The 15,453-nt window shown below is 84.1% G+C and overlaps 1 protein-coding gene across 1 annotated transcript in view; it reads left to right on the top strand.

Moving 5' to 3' along the window:
* The window catches only part of ITGA11 (integrin subunit alpha 11), a 148,520-nt gene that overhangs the window by 94,686 nt on the left and 38,381 nt on the right, over positions 1-15,453 (top strand). The window contains exon 20 of the mRNA XM_048482089.1: positions 2,327-2,534. Within this exon, the coding sequence (XP_048338046.1) occupies positions 2,327-2,534 (208 nt within the window). The remainder of the gene's footprint in view (positions 1-2,326; positions 2,535-15,453) is intronic.

The raw sequence follows: 15,453 nt of genomic DNA, 5'->3' as shown, positions 1-15,453 counted from the left end.
CATCCATCATGCACTCCCTTCTCTTTTAGCATTTTCAACCACGGGATCACATCCAGTTGTTTCCTAAGCTTACTGAAGTCTGTTTTCTTAAAGTCAAGGATGTGTGACTACACTTAGTATCCCCTTTCCACTGTATAACAAACTCCAGGAGAATATGATCACTCCCACCTAAGGATCCTACCACTTCCACTCCACTTATCAGGTTATCATTATTGGTTAGAAGCTGATCTAAAATAGCCGTTCCCCTTGTAGCTTCTTCCACCATGAAATTGTCTGCAAGGCAAGTGAGAAATTTGTTGGCAGAGTCTGACTCCCAGCAAATATCAGGATAATTGAAATCTCCCATTACTACGACTTCTTTCCTTCTCTGAAAGTTTGGTCCTCTGTTCTAGGAAGGCTTCATCCAGCTCTTCAGTCTGGCTTGAGGGTCTGTAATAGACCCCTACAACGAGATCACTGCTGTTTTTCTCTCCCTTAAATTTTTACCCAGATGCTCTCAACCTGGCTTCCAGGATTTAAACCAATCAGCAGCAAATGTGGTTAAGAACATAAGAACATAAGAACAAAGCAGCTGGATCAGACCAGAGTCCATCTAGTCCAGCTCTCTGCTACTCGCAGTTGCCCACCAGGTGCCATTGGGAGCTCACAGGCAGGAGGTGAAAGCAATGGCCTTCTGCTGCTGCTGCTGCTCCCGAGCACCTGGTCTGTTAAGGCATTTGCAATCTCAGATCAAAGAGGATCAAGATTGGTAGCCATAAATCGACTTCTCCATAAATCTGGTTAATGGTCCTCTTGAATTTGAAGGCCGCAGTCTGTCTCTTTGCATTGGAATTGCATCAGATTATAGGGTTGCTAGTTCTAAATTGGGAAATTCCTGGAGATTTTGGGGCAGATCCTAGGAAGGCTGGGATTGCAGGAGGAGAGGTACCGGGGGTGGGGGTATAATGCCATACATTCCACCCTCCAAAGTAGCCATTTTATCCGGGGGGGGGGGGCCTGATTAAGCCCTTTACAACCTGGAACCAACACATTTGAAGCACTGACTTTTTCCATATTGCCCCGTGCACCAACTGTTGATGATCCCACCATTCACGGTGGCCCGTCAGGCATCAGCCAGAGCCGGGGCCTTTTCCACAGTGGCTCCAGCTCTGTGGAATGGACCCCCTTAAGTGATGAGGGGGAGCCCTCCTTGGATATCTCCAGGAAGTGTTGCAAAGCCTGCCTCTTTGGCCTGTAGGAAATGGTAAGCATCTTTTAAGTGGGAGAGGGATTTGAGCCTTCCTATTTTATCTTTGGTTGTAACTGATCATTATTTAAATGTTATTATAAGCTTTCCTGAACCACAAGGAAAGGTGGGATATTATCTATCTATCTATCTATCTATCTATCTATCTATCTAGACATCTAGATATCTATCTAGTTATCTATCTAGTTATCTATCTATATAGATATAGATATAGATAAATCTTTGTAGGAAAGCTTATAATAACATTTAAATCATTTTCAGTTACAACCAGAGAGAGAGAGAGAGAGAGAGAGAGAGAGAGAGAGAAACCGCTGTCATTTGGAGATCAGGTTGTAATTCTGGGAGAGTTCTGGGCCCCATCTGGTGGCTGGCAAACTGAACAGATGTCTGTTTTTTTTAATTTTTAAAAAGCTCTACGGAGTGTCCCTCTAAATGAAATTCCTTCCAGGCTTGGGTTATAAGAGCTTCCTGCCAGATCTGAGCATCCTTCCTGCCGCTCCGCTGCCCCCGACATGAGCCATAGCTGGTGCCCCCGGCTTGGTCTATCGCCGTGGTGGTGAACCTTTGGCACTCCAGATGTTATGGACTCCAATTCCCATCAGCCCCTGCCAGCATGGCCAGTTGGAGCAGCAGTGGCGTAGTGGCTAAGAGCAGTGGCTAAGAGCAGGTGCACTCTGATCTGGAGGAACCGGGTTTGATTCCCAGCTCTGCTGCTTGAGTTGTGGAGGCTTATCTGGGGAATTCAGATTAGCCTGCGCACTCCCACACATGCCAGCTGGGTGACCTTGGGCTAGTCACAGCTTTTTGAAGCTCTCTCAGCCCCACCTACCTCACAGGGTGTTTGTTGTGAGGGGGGAAGGGCAAGGAGATTGTCAGCCCCTTTGAGTCTCCTACAGGAGAGAAAGGGGGAATATAAATCCAAACTCTTCTTCTTCTTCTAGTCCATGAACATCTGGAGTGCCATAGGTTCGCCACCACTGGTCTATCGCTTGTTCCTGCCATGCACCGTCAAGACATCACGTCCTGGAGGATTGTGGGAAACTCCTTTGCACTCAGCTGTGATGTTTGCTCTTTTCATAGGGAGTATTGCAGACGTATCCTGAGAAAGTCGCATTCGGATTGCTCGTCCTACGCGCTGTCTTTTGACACCTCCGTTTTTGTCATAGAGAATTCCAGGAGGAGGGTGGCCGTCGAAGTGGCGCTGGAGAACCGAGGGGAAAATGCATATAACACCGTTCTAAACATTTCCTTCTCGCGAAACCTGCGGTTTGCAAGCTTGATCCAAAAGGTAAGGAGCAGCTTAACGCCTCGCGGGAAACGAGCCAGTTCTTCAGCAAACGGGCTGGTCGGACTGAGCTTTGGGAAGAACCACACGTTGCGCAGCAAGCTCGGTGTTGGAAAACCCACAACCTGTTCTCCCAAACGAAGACGTTTCAGGAGAAGGCAGCTCCTATCAGAGGTGTGTGTTCATTTGTGTGCGGCGTTTTCCCTCCCTTTTGCCATGTTCCTATTGTAACTCCTACCCCCGTGGTGGCGAACCTTTGGCACTCCAGATGTTATGGACTACAATTCCCATCAGCCCCTGCCAGCATGCCAGCCCCTACCAGCATGGCCAACTGCCAGCATGGCCAATTATGGACTACAATTCCAATTGGCCATGCTGGCAGGGGCTGATGGGAATTGTAGTCCATAACATCTGGAGTGCCAAAGGTTCGCCACCACTGTAGTTGCTTTCCCTTGTGGGTGTATGGTTGCCAGCCTCCAGGTAGAACCTGGAGATCTCTGGAACTGCTACGGATGTCCAGACTACAGAGATCAGCTCCTTTGGATAAAAGGGGTCCTATGGCATTAGAGCTGGCTGAGGACCCTCCCCCCTGCAAACCGTACCGTCCACAGACAGACATTTGCCTTGGAGGAGAGGAGGAAACAGCCAGCAAGGAAAAGTCGAAACGGCCACACCTTGCTCCTCCGTGGCCAGCTCCCCATCCAAAGGGGCTAGCCGTGGTGGCGAACCTTTGGCACTCCAGATGCTATGGACTACAATTCCCATCAGCCCCTGCCTGGGGGGGGGTGGGGGGGGGGGGGGGTGGGGGGGGGGGGGGGTGGGGGGGGGGGGGGGTGGGGGGGGGGGGGGGTGGGGGGGGGGGGGGGTGGGGGGGGGGGGGGGTGGGGGGGGGGGGGGGTGGGGGGGGGGGGGGGTGGGGGGGGGGGGGGGTGGGGGGGGGGGGGGGTGGGGGGGGGGGGGGGTGGGGGGGGGGGGGGGTGGGGGGGGGGGGGGGTGGGGGGGGGGGGGGGTGGGGGGGGGGGGGGGTGGGGGGGGGGGGGGGTGGGGGGGGGGGGGGGTGGGGGGGGGGGGGGGTGGGGGGGGGGGGGGGTGGGGGGGGGGGGGGGTGGGGGGGGGGGGGGGTGGGGGGGGGGGGGGGTGGGGGGGGGGGGGGGTGGGGGGGGGGGGGGGTGGGGGGGGGGGGGGGTGGGGGGGGGGGGGGGTGGGGGGGGGGGGGGGTGGGGGGGGGGGGGGGTGGGGGGGGGGGGGGGTGGGGGGGGGGGGGGGTGGGGGGGGGGGGGGGTGGGGGGGGGGGGGGGTGGGGGGGGGGGGGGGTGGGGGGGGGGGGGGGTGGGGGGGGGGGGGGGTGGGGGGGGGGGGGGGTGGGGGGGGGGGGGGGTGGGGGGGGGGGGGGGTGGGGGGGGGGGGGGGTGGGGGGGGGGGGGGGTGGGGGGGGGGGGGGGTGGGGGGGGGGGGGGGTGGGGGGGGGGGGGGGTGGGGGGGGGGGGGGGTGGGGGGGGGGGGGGGTGGGGGGGGGGGGGGGTGGGGGGGGGGGGGGGTGGGGGGGGGGGGGGGTGGGGGGGGGGGGGGGTGGGGGGGGGGGGGGGTGGGGGGGGGGGGGGGTGGGGGGGGGGGGGGGTGGGGGGGGGGGGGGGTGGGGGGGGGGGGGGGTGGGGGGGGGGGGGGGTGGGGGGGGGGGGGGGTGGGGGGGGGGGGGGGTGGGGGGGGGGGGGGGTGGGGGGGGGGGGGGGTGGGGGGGGGGGGGGGTGGGGGGGGGGGGGGGTGGGGGGGGGGGGGGGTGGGGGGGGGGGGGGGTGGGGGGGGGGGGGGGTGGGGGGGGGGGGGGGTGGGGGGGGGGGGGGGTGGGGGGGGGGGGGGGTGGGGGGGGGGGGGGGTGGGGGGGGGGGGGGGTGGGGGGGGGGGGGGGTGGGGGGGGGGGGGGGTGGGGGGGGGGGGGGGTGGGGGGGGGGGGGGGTGGGGGGGGGGGGGGGTGGGGGGGGGGGGGGGTGGGGGGGGGGGGGGGTGGGGGGGGGGGGGGGTGGGGGGGGGGGGGGGTGGGGGGGGGGGGGGGTGGGGGGGGGGGGGGGTGGGGGGGGGGGGGGGTGGGGGGGGGGGGGGGTGGGGGGGGGGGGGGGTGGGGGGGGGGGGGGGTGGGGGGGGGGGGGGGTGGGGGGGGGGGGGGGTGGGGGGGGGGGGGGGTGGGGGGGGGGGGGGGTGGGGGGGGGGGGGGGTGGGGGGGGGGGGGGGTGGGGGGGGGGGGGGGTGGGGGGGGGGGGGGGTGGGGGGGGGGGGGGGTGGGGGGGGGGGGGGGTGGGGGGGGGGGGGGGTGGGGGGGGGGGGGGGTGGGGGGGGGGGGGGGTGGGGGGGGGGGGGGGTGGGGGGGGGGGGGGGTGGGGGGGGGGGGGGGTGGGGGGGGGGGGGGGTGGGGGGGGGGGGGGGTGGGGGGGGGGGGGGGTGGGGGGGGGGGGGGGTGGGGGGGGGGGGGGGTGGGGGGGGGGGGGGGTGGGGGGGGGGGGGGGTGGGGGGGGGGGGGGGTGGGGGGGGGGGGGGGTGGGGGGGGGGGGGGGTGGGGGGGGGGGGGGGTGGGGGGGGGGGGGGGTGGGGGGGGGGGGGGGTGGGGGGGGGGGGGGGTGGGGGGGGGGGGGGGTGGGGGGGGGGGGGGGTGGGGGGGGGGGGGGGTGGGGGGGGGGGGGGGTGGGGGGGGGGGGGGGTGGGGGGGGGGGGGGGTGGGGGGGGGGGGGGGTGGGGGGGGGGGGGGGTGGGGGGGGGGGGGGGTGGGGGGGGGGGGGGGTGGGGGGGGGGGGGGGTGGGGGGGGGGGGGGGTGGGGGGGGGGGGGGGTGGGGGGGGGGGGGGGTGGGGGGGGGGGGGGGTGGGGGGGGGGGGGGGTGGGGGGGGGGGGGGGTGGGGGGGGGGGGGGGTGGGGGGGGGGGGGGGTGGGGGGGGGGGGGGGTGGGGGGGGGGGGGGGTGGGGGGGGGGGGGGGTGGGGGGGGGGGGGGGTGGGGGGGGGGGGGGGTGGGGGGGGGGGGGGGTGGGGGGGGGGGGGGGTGGGGGGGGGGGGGGGTGGGGGGGGGGGGGGGTGGGGGGGGGGGGGGGTGGGGGGGGGGGGGGGTGGGGGGGGGGGGGGGTGGGGGGGGGGGGGGGTGGGGGGGGGGGGGGGTGGGGGGGGGGGGGGGTGGGGGGGGGGGGGGGTGGGGGGGGGGGGGGGTGGGGGGGGGGGGGGGTGGGGGGGGGGGGGGGTGGGGGGGGGGGGGGGTGGGGGGGGGGGGGGGTGGGGGGGGGGGGGGGTGGGGGGGGGGGGGGGTGGGGGGGGGGGGGGGTGGGGGGGGGGGGGGGTGGGGGGGGGGGGGGGTGGGGGGGGGGGGGGGTGGGGGGGGGGGGGGGTGGGGGGGGGGGGGGGTGGGGGGGGGGGGGGGTGGGGGGGGGGGGGGGTGGGGGGGGGGGGGGGTGGGGGGGGGGGGGGGTGGGGGGGGGGGGGGGTGGGGGGGGGGGGGGGTGGGGGGGGGGGGGGGTGGGGGGGGGGGGGGGTGGGGGGGGGGGGGGGTGGGGGGGGGGGGGGGTGGGGGGGGGGGGGGGTGGGGGGGGGGGGGGGTGGGGGGGGGGGGGGGTGGGGGGGGGGGGGGGTGGGGGGGGGGGGGGGTGGGGGGGGGGGGGGGTGGGGGGGGGGGGGGGTGGGGGGGGGGGGGGGTGGGGGGGGGGGGGGGTGGGGGGGGGGGGGGGTGGGGGGGGGGGGGGGTGGGGGGGGGGGGGGGTGGGGGGGGGGGGGGGTGGGGGGGGGGGGGGGTGGGGGGGGGGGGGGGTGGGGGGGGGGGGGGGTGGGGGGGGGGGGGGGTGGGGGGGGGGGGGGGTGGGGGGGGGGGGGGGTGGGGGGGGGGGGGGGTGGGGGGGGGGGGGGGTGGGGGGGGGGGGGGGTGGGGGGGGGGGGGGGTGGGGGGGGGGGGGGGTGGGGGGGGGGGGGGGTGGGGGGGGGGGGGGGTGGGGGGGGGGGGGGGTGGGGGGGGGGGGGGGTGGGGGGGGGGGGGGGTGGGGGGGGGGGGGGGTGGGGGGGGGGGGGGGTGGGGGGGGGGGGGGGTGGGGGGGGGGGGGGGTGGGGGGGGGGGGGGGTGGGGGGGGGGGGGGGTGGGGGGGGGGGGGGGTGGGGGGGGGGGGGGGTGGGGGGGGGGGGGGGTGGGGGGGGGGGGGGGTGGGGGGGGGGGGGGGTGGGGGGGGGGGGGGGTGGGGGGGGGGGGGGGTGGGGGGGGGGGGGGGTGGGGGGGGGGGGGGGTGGGGGGGGGGGGGGGTGGGGGGGGGGGGGGGTGGGGGGGGGGGGGGGTGGGGGGGGGGGGGGGTGGGGGGGGGGGGGGGTGGGGGGGGGGGGGGGTGGGGGGGGGGGGGGGTGGGGGGGGGGGGGGGTGGGGGGGGGGGGGGGTGGGGGGGGGGGGGGGTGGGGGGGGGGGGGGGTGGGGGGGGGGGGGGGTGGGGGGGGGGGGGGGTGGGGGGGGGGGGGGGTGGGGGGGGGGGGGGGTGGGGGGGGGGGGGGGTGGGGGGGGGGGGGGGTGGGGGGGGGGGGGGGTGGGGGGGGGGGGGGGTGGGGGGGGGGGGGGGTGGGGGGGGGGGGGGGTGGGGGGGGGGGGGGGTGGGGGGGGGGGGGGGTGGGGGGGGGGGGGGGTGGGGGGGGGGGGGGGTGGGGGGGGGGGGGGGTGGGGGGGGGGGGGGGTGGGGGGGGGGGGGGGTGGGGGGGGGGGGGGGTGGGGGGGGGGGGGGGTGGGGGGGGGGGGGGGTGGGGGGGGGGGGGGGTGGGGGGGGGGGGGGGTGGGGGGGGGGGGGGGTGGGGGGGGGGGGGGGTGGGGGGGGGGGGGGGTGGGGGGGGGGGGGGGTGGGGGGGGGGGGGGGTGGGGGGGGGGGGGGGTGGGGGGGGGGGGGGGTGGGGGGGGGGGGGGGTGGGGGGGGGGGGGGGTGGGGGGGGGGGGGGGTGGGGGGGGGGGGGGGTGGGGGGGGGGGGGGGTGGGGGGGGGGGGGGGTGGGGGGGGGGGGGGGTGGGGGGGGGGGGGGGTGGGGGGGGGGGGGGGTGGGGGGGGGGGGGGGTGGGGGGGGGGGGGGGTGGGGGGGGGGGGGGGTGGGGGGGGGGGGGGGTGGGGGGGGGGGGGGGTGGGGGGGGGGGGGGGTGGGGGGGGGGGGGGGTGGGGGGGGGGGGGGGTGGGGGGGGGGGGGGGTGGGGGGGGGGGGGGGTGGGGGGGGGGGGGGGTGGGGGGGGGGGGGGGTGGGGGGGGGGGGGGGTGGGGGGGGGGGGGGGTGGGGGGGGGGGGGGGTGGGGGGGGGGGGGGGTGGGGGGGGGGGGGGGTGGGGGGGGGGGGGGGTGGGGGGGGGGGGGGGTGGGGGGGGGGGGGGGTGGGGGGGGGGGGGGGTGGGGGGGGGGGGGGGTGGGGGGGGGGGGGGGTGGGGGGGGGGGGGGGTGGGGGGGGGGGGGGGTGGGGGGGGGGGGGGGTGGGGGGGGGGGGGGGTGGGGGGGGGGGGGGGTGGGGGGGGGGGGGGGTGGGGGGGGGGGGGGGTGGGGGGGGGGGGGGGTGGGGGGGGGGGGGGGTGGGGGGGGGGGGGGGTGGGGGGGGGGGGGGGTGGGGGGGGGGGGGGGTGGGGGGGGGGGGGGGTGGGGGGGGGGGGGGGTGGGGGGGGGGGGGGGTGGGGGGGGGGGGGGGTGGGGGGGGGGGGGGGTGGGGGGGGGGGGGGGTGGGGGGGGGGGGGGGTGGGGGGGGGGGGGGGTGGGGGGGGGGGGGGGTGGGGGGGGGGGGGGGTGGGGGGGGGGGGGGGTGGGGGGGGGGGGGGGTGGGGGGGGGGGGGGGTGGGGGGGGGGGGGGGTGGGGGGGGGGGGGGGTGGGGGGGGGGGGGGGTGGGGGGGGGGGGGGGTGGGGGGGGGGGGGGGTGGGGGGGGGGGGGGGTGGGGGGGGGGGGGGGTGGGGGGGGGGGGGGGTGGGGGGGGGGGGGGGTGGGGGGGGGGGGGGGTGGGGGGGGGGGGGGGTGGGGGGGGGGGGGGGTGGGGGGGGGGGGGGGTGGGGGGGGGGGGGGGTGGGGGGGGGGGGGGGTGGGGGGGGGGGGGGGTGGGGGGGGGGGGGGGTGGGGGGGGGGGGGGGTGGGGGGGGGGGGGGGTGGGGGGGGGGGGGGGTGGGGGGGGGGGGGGGTGGGGGGGGGGGGGGGTGGGGGGGGGGGGGGGTGGGGGGGGGGGGGGGTGGGGGGGGGGGGGGGTGGGGGGGGGGGGGGGTGGGGGGGGGGGGGGGTGGGGGGGGGGGGGGGTGGGGGGGGGGGGGGGTGGGGGGGGGGGGGGGTGGGGGGGGGGGGGGGTGGGGGGGGGGGGGGGTGGGGGGGGGGGGGGGTGGGGGGGGGGGGGGGTGGGGGGGGGGGGGGGTGGGGGGGGGGGGGGGTGGGGGGGGGGGGGGGTGGGGGGGGGGGGGGGTGGGGGGGGGGGGGGGTGGGGGGGGGGGGGGGTGGGGGGGGGGGGGGGTGGGGGGGGGGGGGGGTGGGGGGGGGGGGGGGTGGGGGGGGGGGGGGGTGGGGGGGGGGGGGGGTGGGGGGGGGGGGGGGTGGGGGGGGGGGGGGGTGGGGGGGGGGGGGGGTGGGGGGGGGGGGGGGTGGGGGGGGGGGGGGGTGGGGGGGGGGGGGGGTGGGGGGGGGGGGGGGTGGGGGGGGGGGGGGGTGGGGGGGGGGGGGGGTGGGGGGGGGGGGGGGTGGGGGGGGGGGGGGGTGGGGGGGGGGGGGGGTGGGGGGGGGGGGGGGTGGGGGGGGGGGGGGGTGGGGGGGGGGGGGGGTGGGGGGGGGGGGGGGTGGGGGGGGGGGGGGGTGGGGGGGGGGGGGGGTGGGGGGGGGGGGGGGTGGGGGGGGGGGGGGGTGGGGGGGGGGGGGGGTGGGGGGGGGGGGGGGTGGGGGGGGGGGGGGGTGGGGGGGGGGGGGGGTGGGGGGGGGGGGGGGTGGGGGGGGGGGGGGGTGGGGGGGGGGGGGGGTGGGGGGGGGGGGGGGTGGGGGGGGGGGGGGGTGGGGGGGGGGGGGGGTGGGGGGGGGGGGGGGTGGGGGGGGGGGGGGGTGGGGGGGGGGGGGGGTGGGGGGGGGGGGGGGTGGGGGGGGGGGGGGGTGGGGGGGGGGGGGGGTGGGGGGGGGGGGGGGTGGGGGGGGGGGGGGGTGGGGGGGGGGGGGGGTGGGGGGGGGGGGGGGTGGGGGGGGGGGGGGGTGGGGGGGGGGGGGGGTGGGGGGGGGGGGGGGTGGGGGGGGGGGGGGGTGGGGGGGGGGGGGGGTGGGGGGGGGGGGGGGTGGGGGGGGGGGGGGGTGGGGGGGGGGGGGGGTGGGGGGGGGGGGGGGTGGGGGGGGGGGGGGGTGGGGGGGGGGGGGGGTGGGGGGGGGGGGGGGTGGGGGGGGGGGGGGGTGGGGGGGGGGGGGGGTGGGGGGGGGGGGGGGTGGGGGGGGGGGGGGGTGGGGGGGGGGGGGGGTGGGGGGGGGGGGGGGTGGGGGGGGGGGGGGGTGGGGGGGGGGGGGGGTGGGGGGGGGGGGGGGTGGGGGGGGGGGGGGGTGGGGGGGGGGGGGGGTGGGGGGGGGGGGGGGTGGGGGGGGGGGGGGGTGGGGGGGGGGGGGGGTGGGGGGGGGGGGGGGTGGGGGGGGGGGGGGGTGGGGGGGGGGGGGGGTGGGGGGGGGGGGGGGTGGGGGGGGGGGGGGGTGGGGGGGGGGGGGGGTGGGGGGGGGGGGGGGTGGGGGGGGGGGGGGGTGGGGGGGGGGGGGGGTGGGGGGGGGGGGGGGTGGGGGGGGGGGGGGGTGGGGGGGGGGGGGGGTGGGGGGGGGGGGGGGTGGGGGGGGGGGGGGGTGGGGGGGGGGGGGGGTGGGGGGGGGGGGGGGTGGGGGGGGGGGGGGGTGGGGGGGGGGGGGGGTGGGGGGGGGGGGGGGTGGGGGGGGGGGGGGGTGGGGGGGGGGGGGGGTGGGGGGGGGGGGGGGTGGGGGGGGGGGGGGGTGGGGGGGGGGGGGGGTGGGGGGGGGGGGGGGTGGGGGGGGGGGGGGGTGGGGGGGGGGGGGGGTGGGGGGGGGGGGGGGTGGGGGGGGGGGGGGGTGGGGGGGGGGGGGGGTGGGGGGGGGGGGGGGTGGGGGGGGGGGGGGGTGGGGGGGGGGGGGGGTGGGGGGGGGGGGGGGTGGGGGGGGGGGGGGGTGGGGGGGGGGGGGGGTGGGGGGGGGGGGGGGTGGGGGGGGGGGGGGGTGGGGGGGGGGGGGGGTGGGGGGGGGGGGGGGTGGGGGGGGGGGGGGGTGGGGGGGGGGGGGGGTGGGGGGGGGGGGGGGTGGGGGGGGGGGGGGGTGGGGGGGGGGGGGGGTGGGGGGGGGGGGGGGTGGGGGGGGGGGGGGGTGGGGGGGGGGGGGGGTGGGGGGGGGGGGGGGTGGGGGGGGGGGGGGGTGGGGGGGGGGGGGGGTGGGGGGGGGGGGGGGTGGGGGGGGGGGGGGGTGGGGGGGGGGGGGGGTGGGGGGGGGGGGGGGTGGGGGGGGGGGGGGGTGGGGGGGGGGGGGGGTGGGGGGGGGGGGGGGTGGGGGGGGGGGGGGGTGGGGGGGGGGGGGGGTGGGGGGGGGGGGGGGTGGGGGGGGGGGGGGGTGGGGGGGGGGGGGGGTGGGGGGGGGGGGGGGTGGGGGGGGGGGGGGGTGGGGGGGGGGGGGGGTGGGGGGGGGGGGGGGTGGGGGGGGGGGGGGGTGGGGGGGGGGGGGGGTGGGGGGGGGGGGGGGTGGGGGGGGGGGGGGGTGGGGGGGGGGGGGGGTGGGGGGGGGGGGGGGTGGGGGGGGGGGGGGGTGGGGGGGGGGGGGGGTGGGGGGGGGGGGGGGTGGGGGGGGGGGGGGGTGGGGGGGGGGGGGGGTGGGGGGGGGGGGGGGTGGGGGGGGGGGGGGGTGGGGGGGGGGGGGGGTGGGGGGGGGGGGGGGTGGGGGGGGGGGGGGGTGGGGGGGGGGGGGGGTGGGGGGGGGGGGGGGTGGGGGGGGGGGGGGGTGGGGGGGGGGGGGGGTGGGGGGGGGGGGGGGTGGGGGGGGGGGGGGGTGGGGGGGGGGGGGGGTGGGGGGGGGGGGGGGTGGGGGGGGGGGGGGGTGGGGGGGGGGGGGGGTGGGGGGGGGGGGGGGTGGGGGGGGGGGGGGGTGGGGGGGGGGGGGGGTGGGGGGGGGGGGGGGTGGGGGGGGGGGGGGGTGGGGGGGGGGGGGGGTGGGGGGGGGGGGGGGTGGGGGGGGGGGGGGGTGGGGGGGGGGGGGGGTGGGGGGGGGGGGGGGTGGGGGGGGGGGGGGGTGGGGGGGGGGGGGGGTGGGGGGGGGGGGGGGTGGGGGGGGGGGGGGGTGGGGGGGGGGGGGGGTGGGGGGGGGGGGGGGTGGGGGGGGGGGGGGGTGGGGGGGGGGGGGGGTGGGGGGGGGGGGGGGTGGGGGGGGGGGGGGGTGGGGGGGGGGGGGGGTGGGGGGGGGGGGGGGTGGGGGGGGGGGGGGGTGGGGGGGGGGGGGGGTGGGGGGGGGGGGGGGTGGGGGGGGGGGGGGGTGGGGGGGGGGGGGGGTGGGGGGGGGGGGGGGTGGGGGGGGGGGGGGGTGGGGGGGGGGGGGGGTGGGGGGGGGGGGGGGTGGGGGGGGGGGGGGGTGGGGGGGGGGGGGGGTGGGGGGGGGGGGGGGTGGGGGGGGGGGGGGGTGGGGGGGGGGGGGGGTGGGGGGGGGGGGGGGTGGGGGGGGGGGGGGGTGGGGGGGGGGGGGGGTGGGGGGGGGGGGGGGTGGGGGGGGGGGGGGGTGGGGGGGGGGGGGGGTGGGGGGGGGGGGGGGTGGGGGGGGGGGGGGGTGGGGGGGGGGGGGGGTGGGGGGGGGGGGGGGTGGGGGGGGGGGGGGGTGGGGGGGGGGGGGGGTGGGGGGGGGGGGGGGTGGGGGGGGGGGGGGGTGGGGGGGGGGGGGGGTGGGGGGGGGGGGGGGTGGGGGGGGGGGGGGGTGGGGGGGGGGGGGGGTGGGGGGGGGGGGGGGTGGGGGGGGGGGGGGGTGGGGGGGGGGGGGGGTGGGGGGGGGGGGGGGTGGGGGGGGGGGGGGGTGGGGGGGGGGGGGGGTGGGGGGGGGGGGGGGTGGGGGGGGGGGGGGGTGGGGGGGGGGGGGGGTGGGGGGGGGGGGGGGTGGGGGGGGGGGGGGGTGGGGGGGGGGGGGGGTGGGGGGGGGGGGGGGTGGGGGGGGGGGGGGGTGGGGGGGGGGGGGGGTGGGGGGGGGGGGGGGTGGGGGGGGGGGGGGGTGGGGGGGGGGGGGGGTGGGGGGGGGGGGGGGTGGGGGGGGGGGGGGGTGGGGGGGGGGGGGGGTGGGGGGGGGGGGGGGTGGGGGGGGGGGGGGGTGGGGGGGGGGGGGGGTGGGGGGGGGGGGGGGTGGGGGGGGGGGGGGGTGGGGGGGGGGGGGGGTGGGGGGGGGGGGGGGTGGGGGGGGGGGGGGGTGGGGGGGGGGGGGGGTGGGGGGGGGGGGGGGTGGGGGGGGGGGGGGGTGGGGGGGGGGGGGGGTGGGGGGGGGGGGGGGTGGGGGGGGGGGGGGGTGGGGGGGGGGGGGGGTGGGGGGGGGGGGGGGTGGGGGGGGGGGGGGGTGGGGGGGGGGGGGGGTGGGGGGGGGGGGGGGTGGGGGGGGGGGGGGGTGGGGGGGGGGGGGGGTGGGGGGGGGGGGGGGTGGGGGGGGGGGGGGGTGGGGGGGGGGGGGGGTGGGGGGGGGGGGGGGTGGGGGGGGGGGGGGGTGGGGGGGGGGGGGGGTGGGGGGGGGGGGGGGTGGGGGGGGGGGGGGGTGGGGGGGGGGGGGGGTGGGGGGGGGGGGGGGTGGGGGGGGGGGGGGGTGGGGGGGGGGGGGGGTGGGGGGGGGGGGGGGTGGGGGGGGGGGGGGGTGGGGGGGGGGGGGGGTGGGGGGGGGGGGGGGTGGGGGGGGGGGGGGGTGGGGGGGGGGGGGGGTGGGGGGGGGGGGGGGTGGGGGGGGGGGGGGGTGGGGGGGGGGGGGGGTGGGGGGGGGGGGGGGTGGGGGGGGGGGGGGGTGGGGGGGGGGGGGGGTGGGGGGGGGGGGGGGTGGGGGGGGGGGGGGGTGGGGGGGGGGGGGGGTGGGGGGGGGGGGGGGTGGGGGGGGGGGGGGGTGGGGGGGGGGGGGGGTGGGGGGGGGGGGGGGTGGGGGGGGGGGGGGGTGGGGGGGGGGGGGGGTGGGGGGGGGGGGGGGTGGGGGGGGGGGGGGGTGGGGGGGGGGGGGGGTGGGGGGGGGGGGGGGTGGGGGGGGGGGGGGGTGGGGGGGGGGGGGGGTGGGGGGGGGGGGGGGTGGGGGGGGGGGGGGGTGGGGGGGGGGGGGGGTGGGGGGGGGGGGGGGTGGGGGGGGGGGGGGGTGGGGGGGGGGGGGGGTGGGGGGGGGGGGGGGTGGGGGGGGGGGGGGGTGGGGGGGGGGGGGGGTGGGGGGGGGGGGGGGTGGGGGGGGGGGGGGGTGGGGGGGGGGGGGGGTGGGGGGGGGGGGGGGTGGGGGGGGGGGGGGGTGGGGGGGGGGGGGGGTGGGGGGGGGGGGGGGTGGGGGGGGGGGGGGGTGGGGGGGGGGGGGGGTGGGGGGGGGGGGGGGTGGGGGGGGGGGGGGGTGGGGGGGGGGGGGGGTGGGGGGGGGGGGGGGTGGGGGGGGGGGGGGGTGGGGGGGGGGGGGGGTGGGGGGGGGGGGGGGTGGGGGGGGGGGGGGGTGGGGGGGGGGGGGGGTGGGGGGGGGGGGGGGTGGGGGGGGGGGGGGGTGGGGGGGGGGGGGGGTGGGGGGGGGGGGGGGTGGGGGGGGGGGGGGGTGGGGGGGGGGGGGGGTGGGGGGGGGGGGGGGTGGGGGGGGGGGGGGGTGGGGGGGGGGGGGGGTGGGGGGGGGGGGGGGTGGGGGGGGGGGGGGGTGGGGGGGGGGGGGGGTGGGGGGGGGGGGGGGTGGGGGGGGGGGGGGGTGGGGGGGGGGGGGGGTGGGGGGGGGGGGGGGTGGGGGGGGGGGGGGGTGGGGGGGGGGGGGGGTGGGGGGGGGGGGGGGTGGGGGGGGGGGGGGGTGGGGGGGGGGGGGGGTGGGGGGGGGGGGGGGTGGGGGGGGGGGGGGGTGGGGGGGGGGGGGGGTGGGGGGGGGGGGGGGTGGGGGGGGGGGGGGGTGGGGGGGGGGGGGGGTGGGGGGGGGGGGGGGTGGGGGGGGGGGGGGGTGGGGGGGGGGGGGGGTGGGGGGGGGGGGGGGTGGGGGGGGGGGGGGGTGGGGGGGGGGGGGGGTGGGGGGGGGGGGGGGTGGGGGGGGGGGGGGGTGGGGGGGGGGGGGGGTGGGGGGGGGGGGGGGTGGGGGGGGGGGGGGGTGGGGGGGGGGGGGGGTGGGGGGGGGGGGGGGTGGGGGGGGGGGGGGGTGGGGGGGGGGGGGGGTGGGGGGGGGGGGGGGTGGGGGGGGGGGGGGGTGGGGGGGGGGGGGGGTGGGGGGGGGGGGGGGTGGGGGGGGGGGGGGGTGGGGGGGGGGGGGGGTGGGGGGGGGGGGGGGTGGGGGGGGGGGGGGGTGGGGGGGGGGGGGGGTGGGGGGGGGGGGGGGTGGGGGGGGGGGGGGGTGGGGGGGGGGGGGGGTGGGGGGGGGGGGGGGTGGGGGGGGGGGGGGGTGGGGGGGGGGGGGGGTGGGGGGGGGGGGGGGTGGGGGGGGGGGGGGGTGGGGGGGGGGGGGGGTGGGGGGGGGGGGGGGTGGGGGGGGGGGGGGGTGGGGGGGGGGGGGGGTGGGGGGGGGGGGGGGTGGGGGGGGGGGGGGGTGGGGGGGGGGGGGGGTGGGGGGGGGGGGGGGTGGGGGGGGGGGGGGGTGGGGGGGGGGGGGGGTGGGGGGGGGGGGGGGTGGGGGGGGGGGGGGGTGGGGGGGGGGGGGGGTGGGGGGGGGGGGGGGTGGGGGGGGGGGGGGGTGGGGGGGGGGGGGGGTGGGGGGGGGGGGGGGTGGGGGGGGGGGGGGGTGGGGGGGGGGGGGGGTGGGGGGGGGGGGGGGTGGGGGGG

The sequence above is a fragment of the Sphaerodactylus townsendi genome, linkage group LG17, assembly GCF_021028975.2.
Source record: "Sphaerodactylus townsendi isolate TG3544 linkage group LG17, MPM_Stown_v2.3, whole genome shotgun sequence".
In the NCBI taxonomy this organism is placed as follows: Eukaryota; Metazoa; Chordata; class Lepidosauria; order Squamata; family Sphaerodactylidae; genus Sphaerodactylus; species Sphaerodactylus townsendi.
This window is presented reverse-complemented; position numbering and strand designations above follow the sequence as displayed.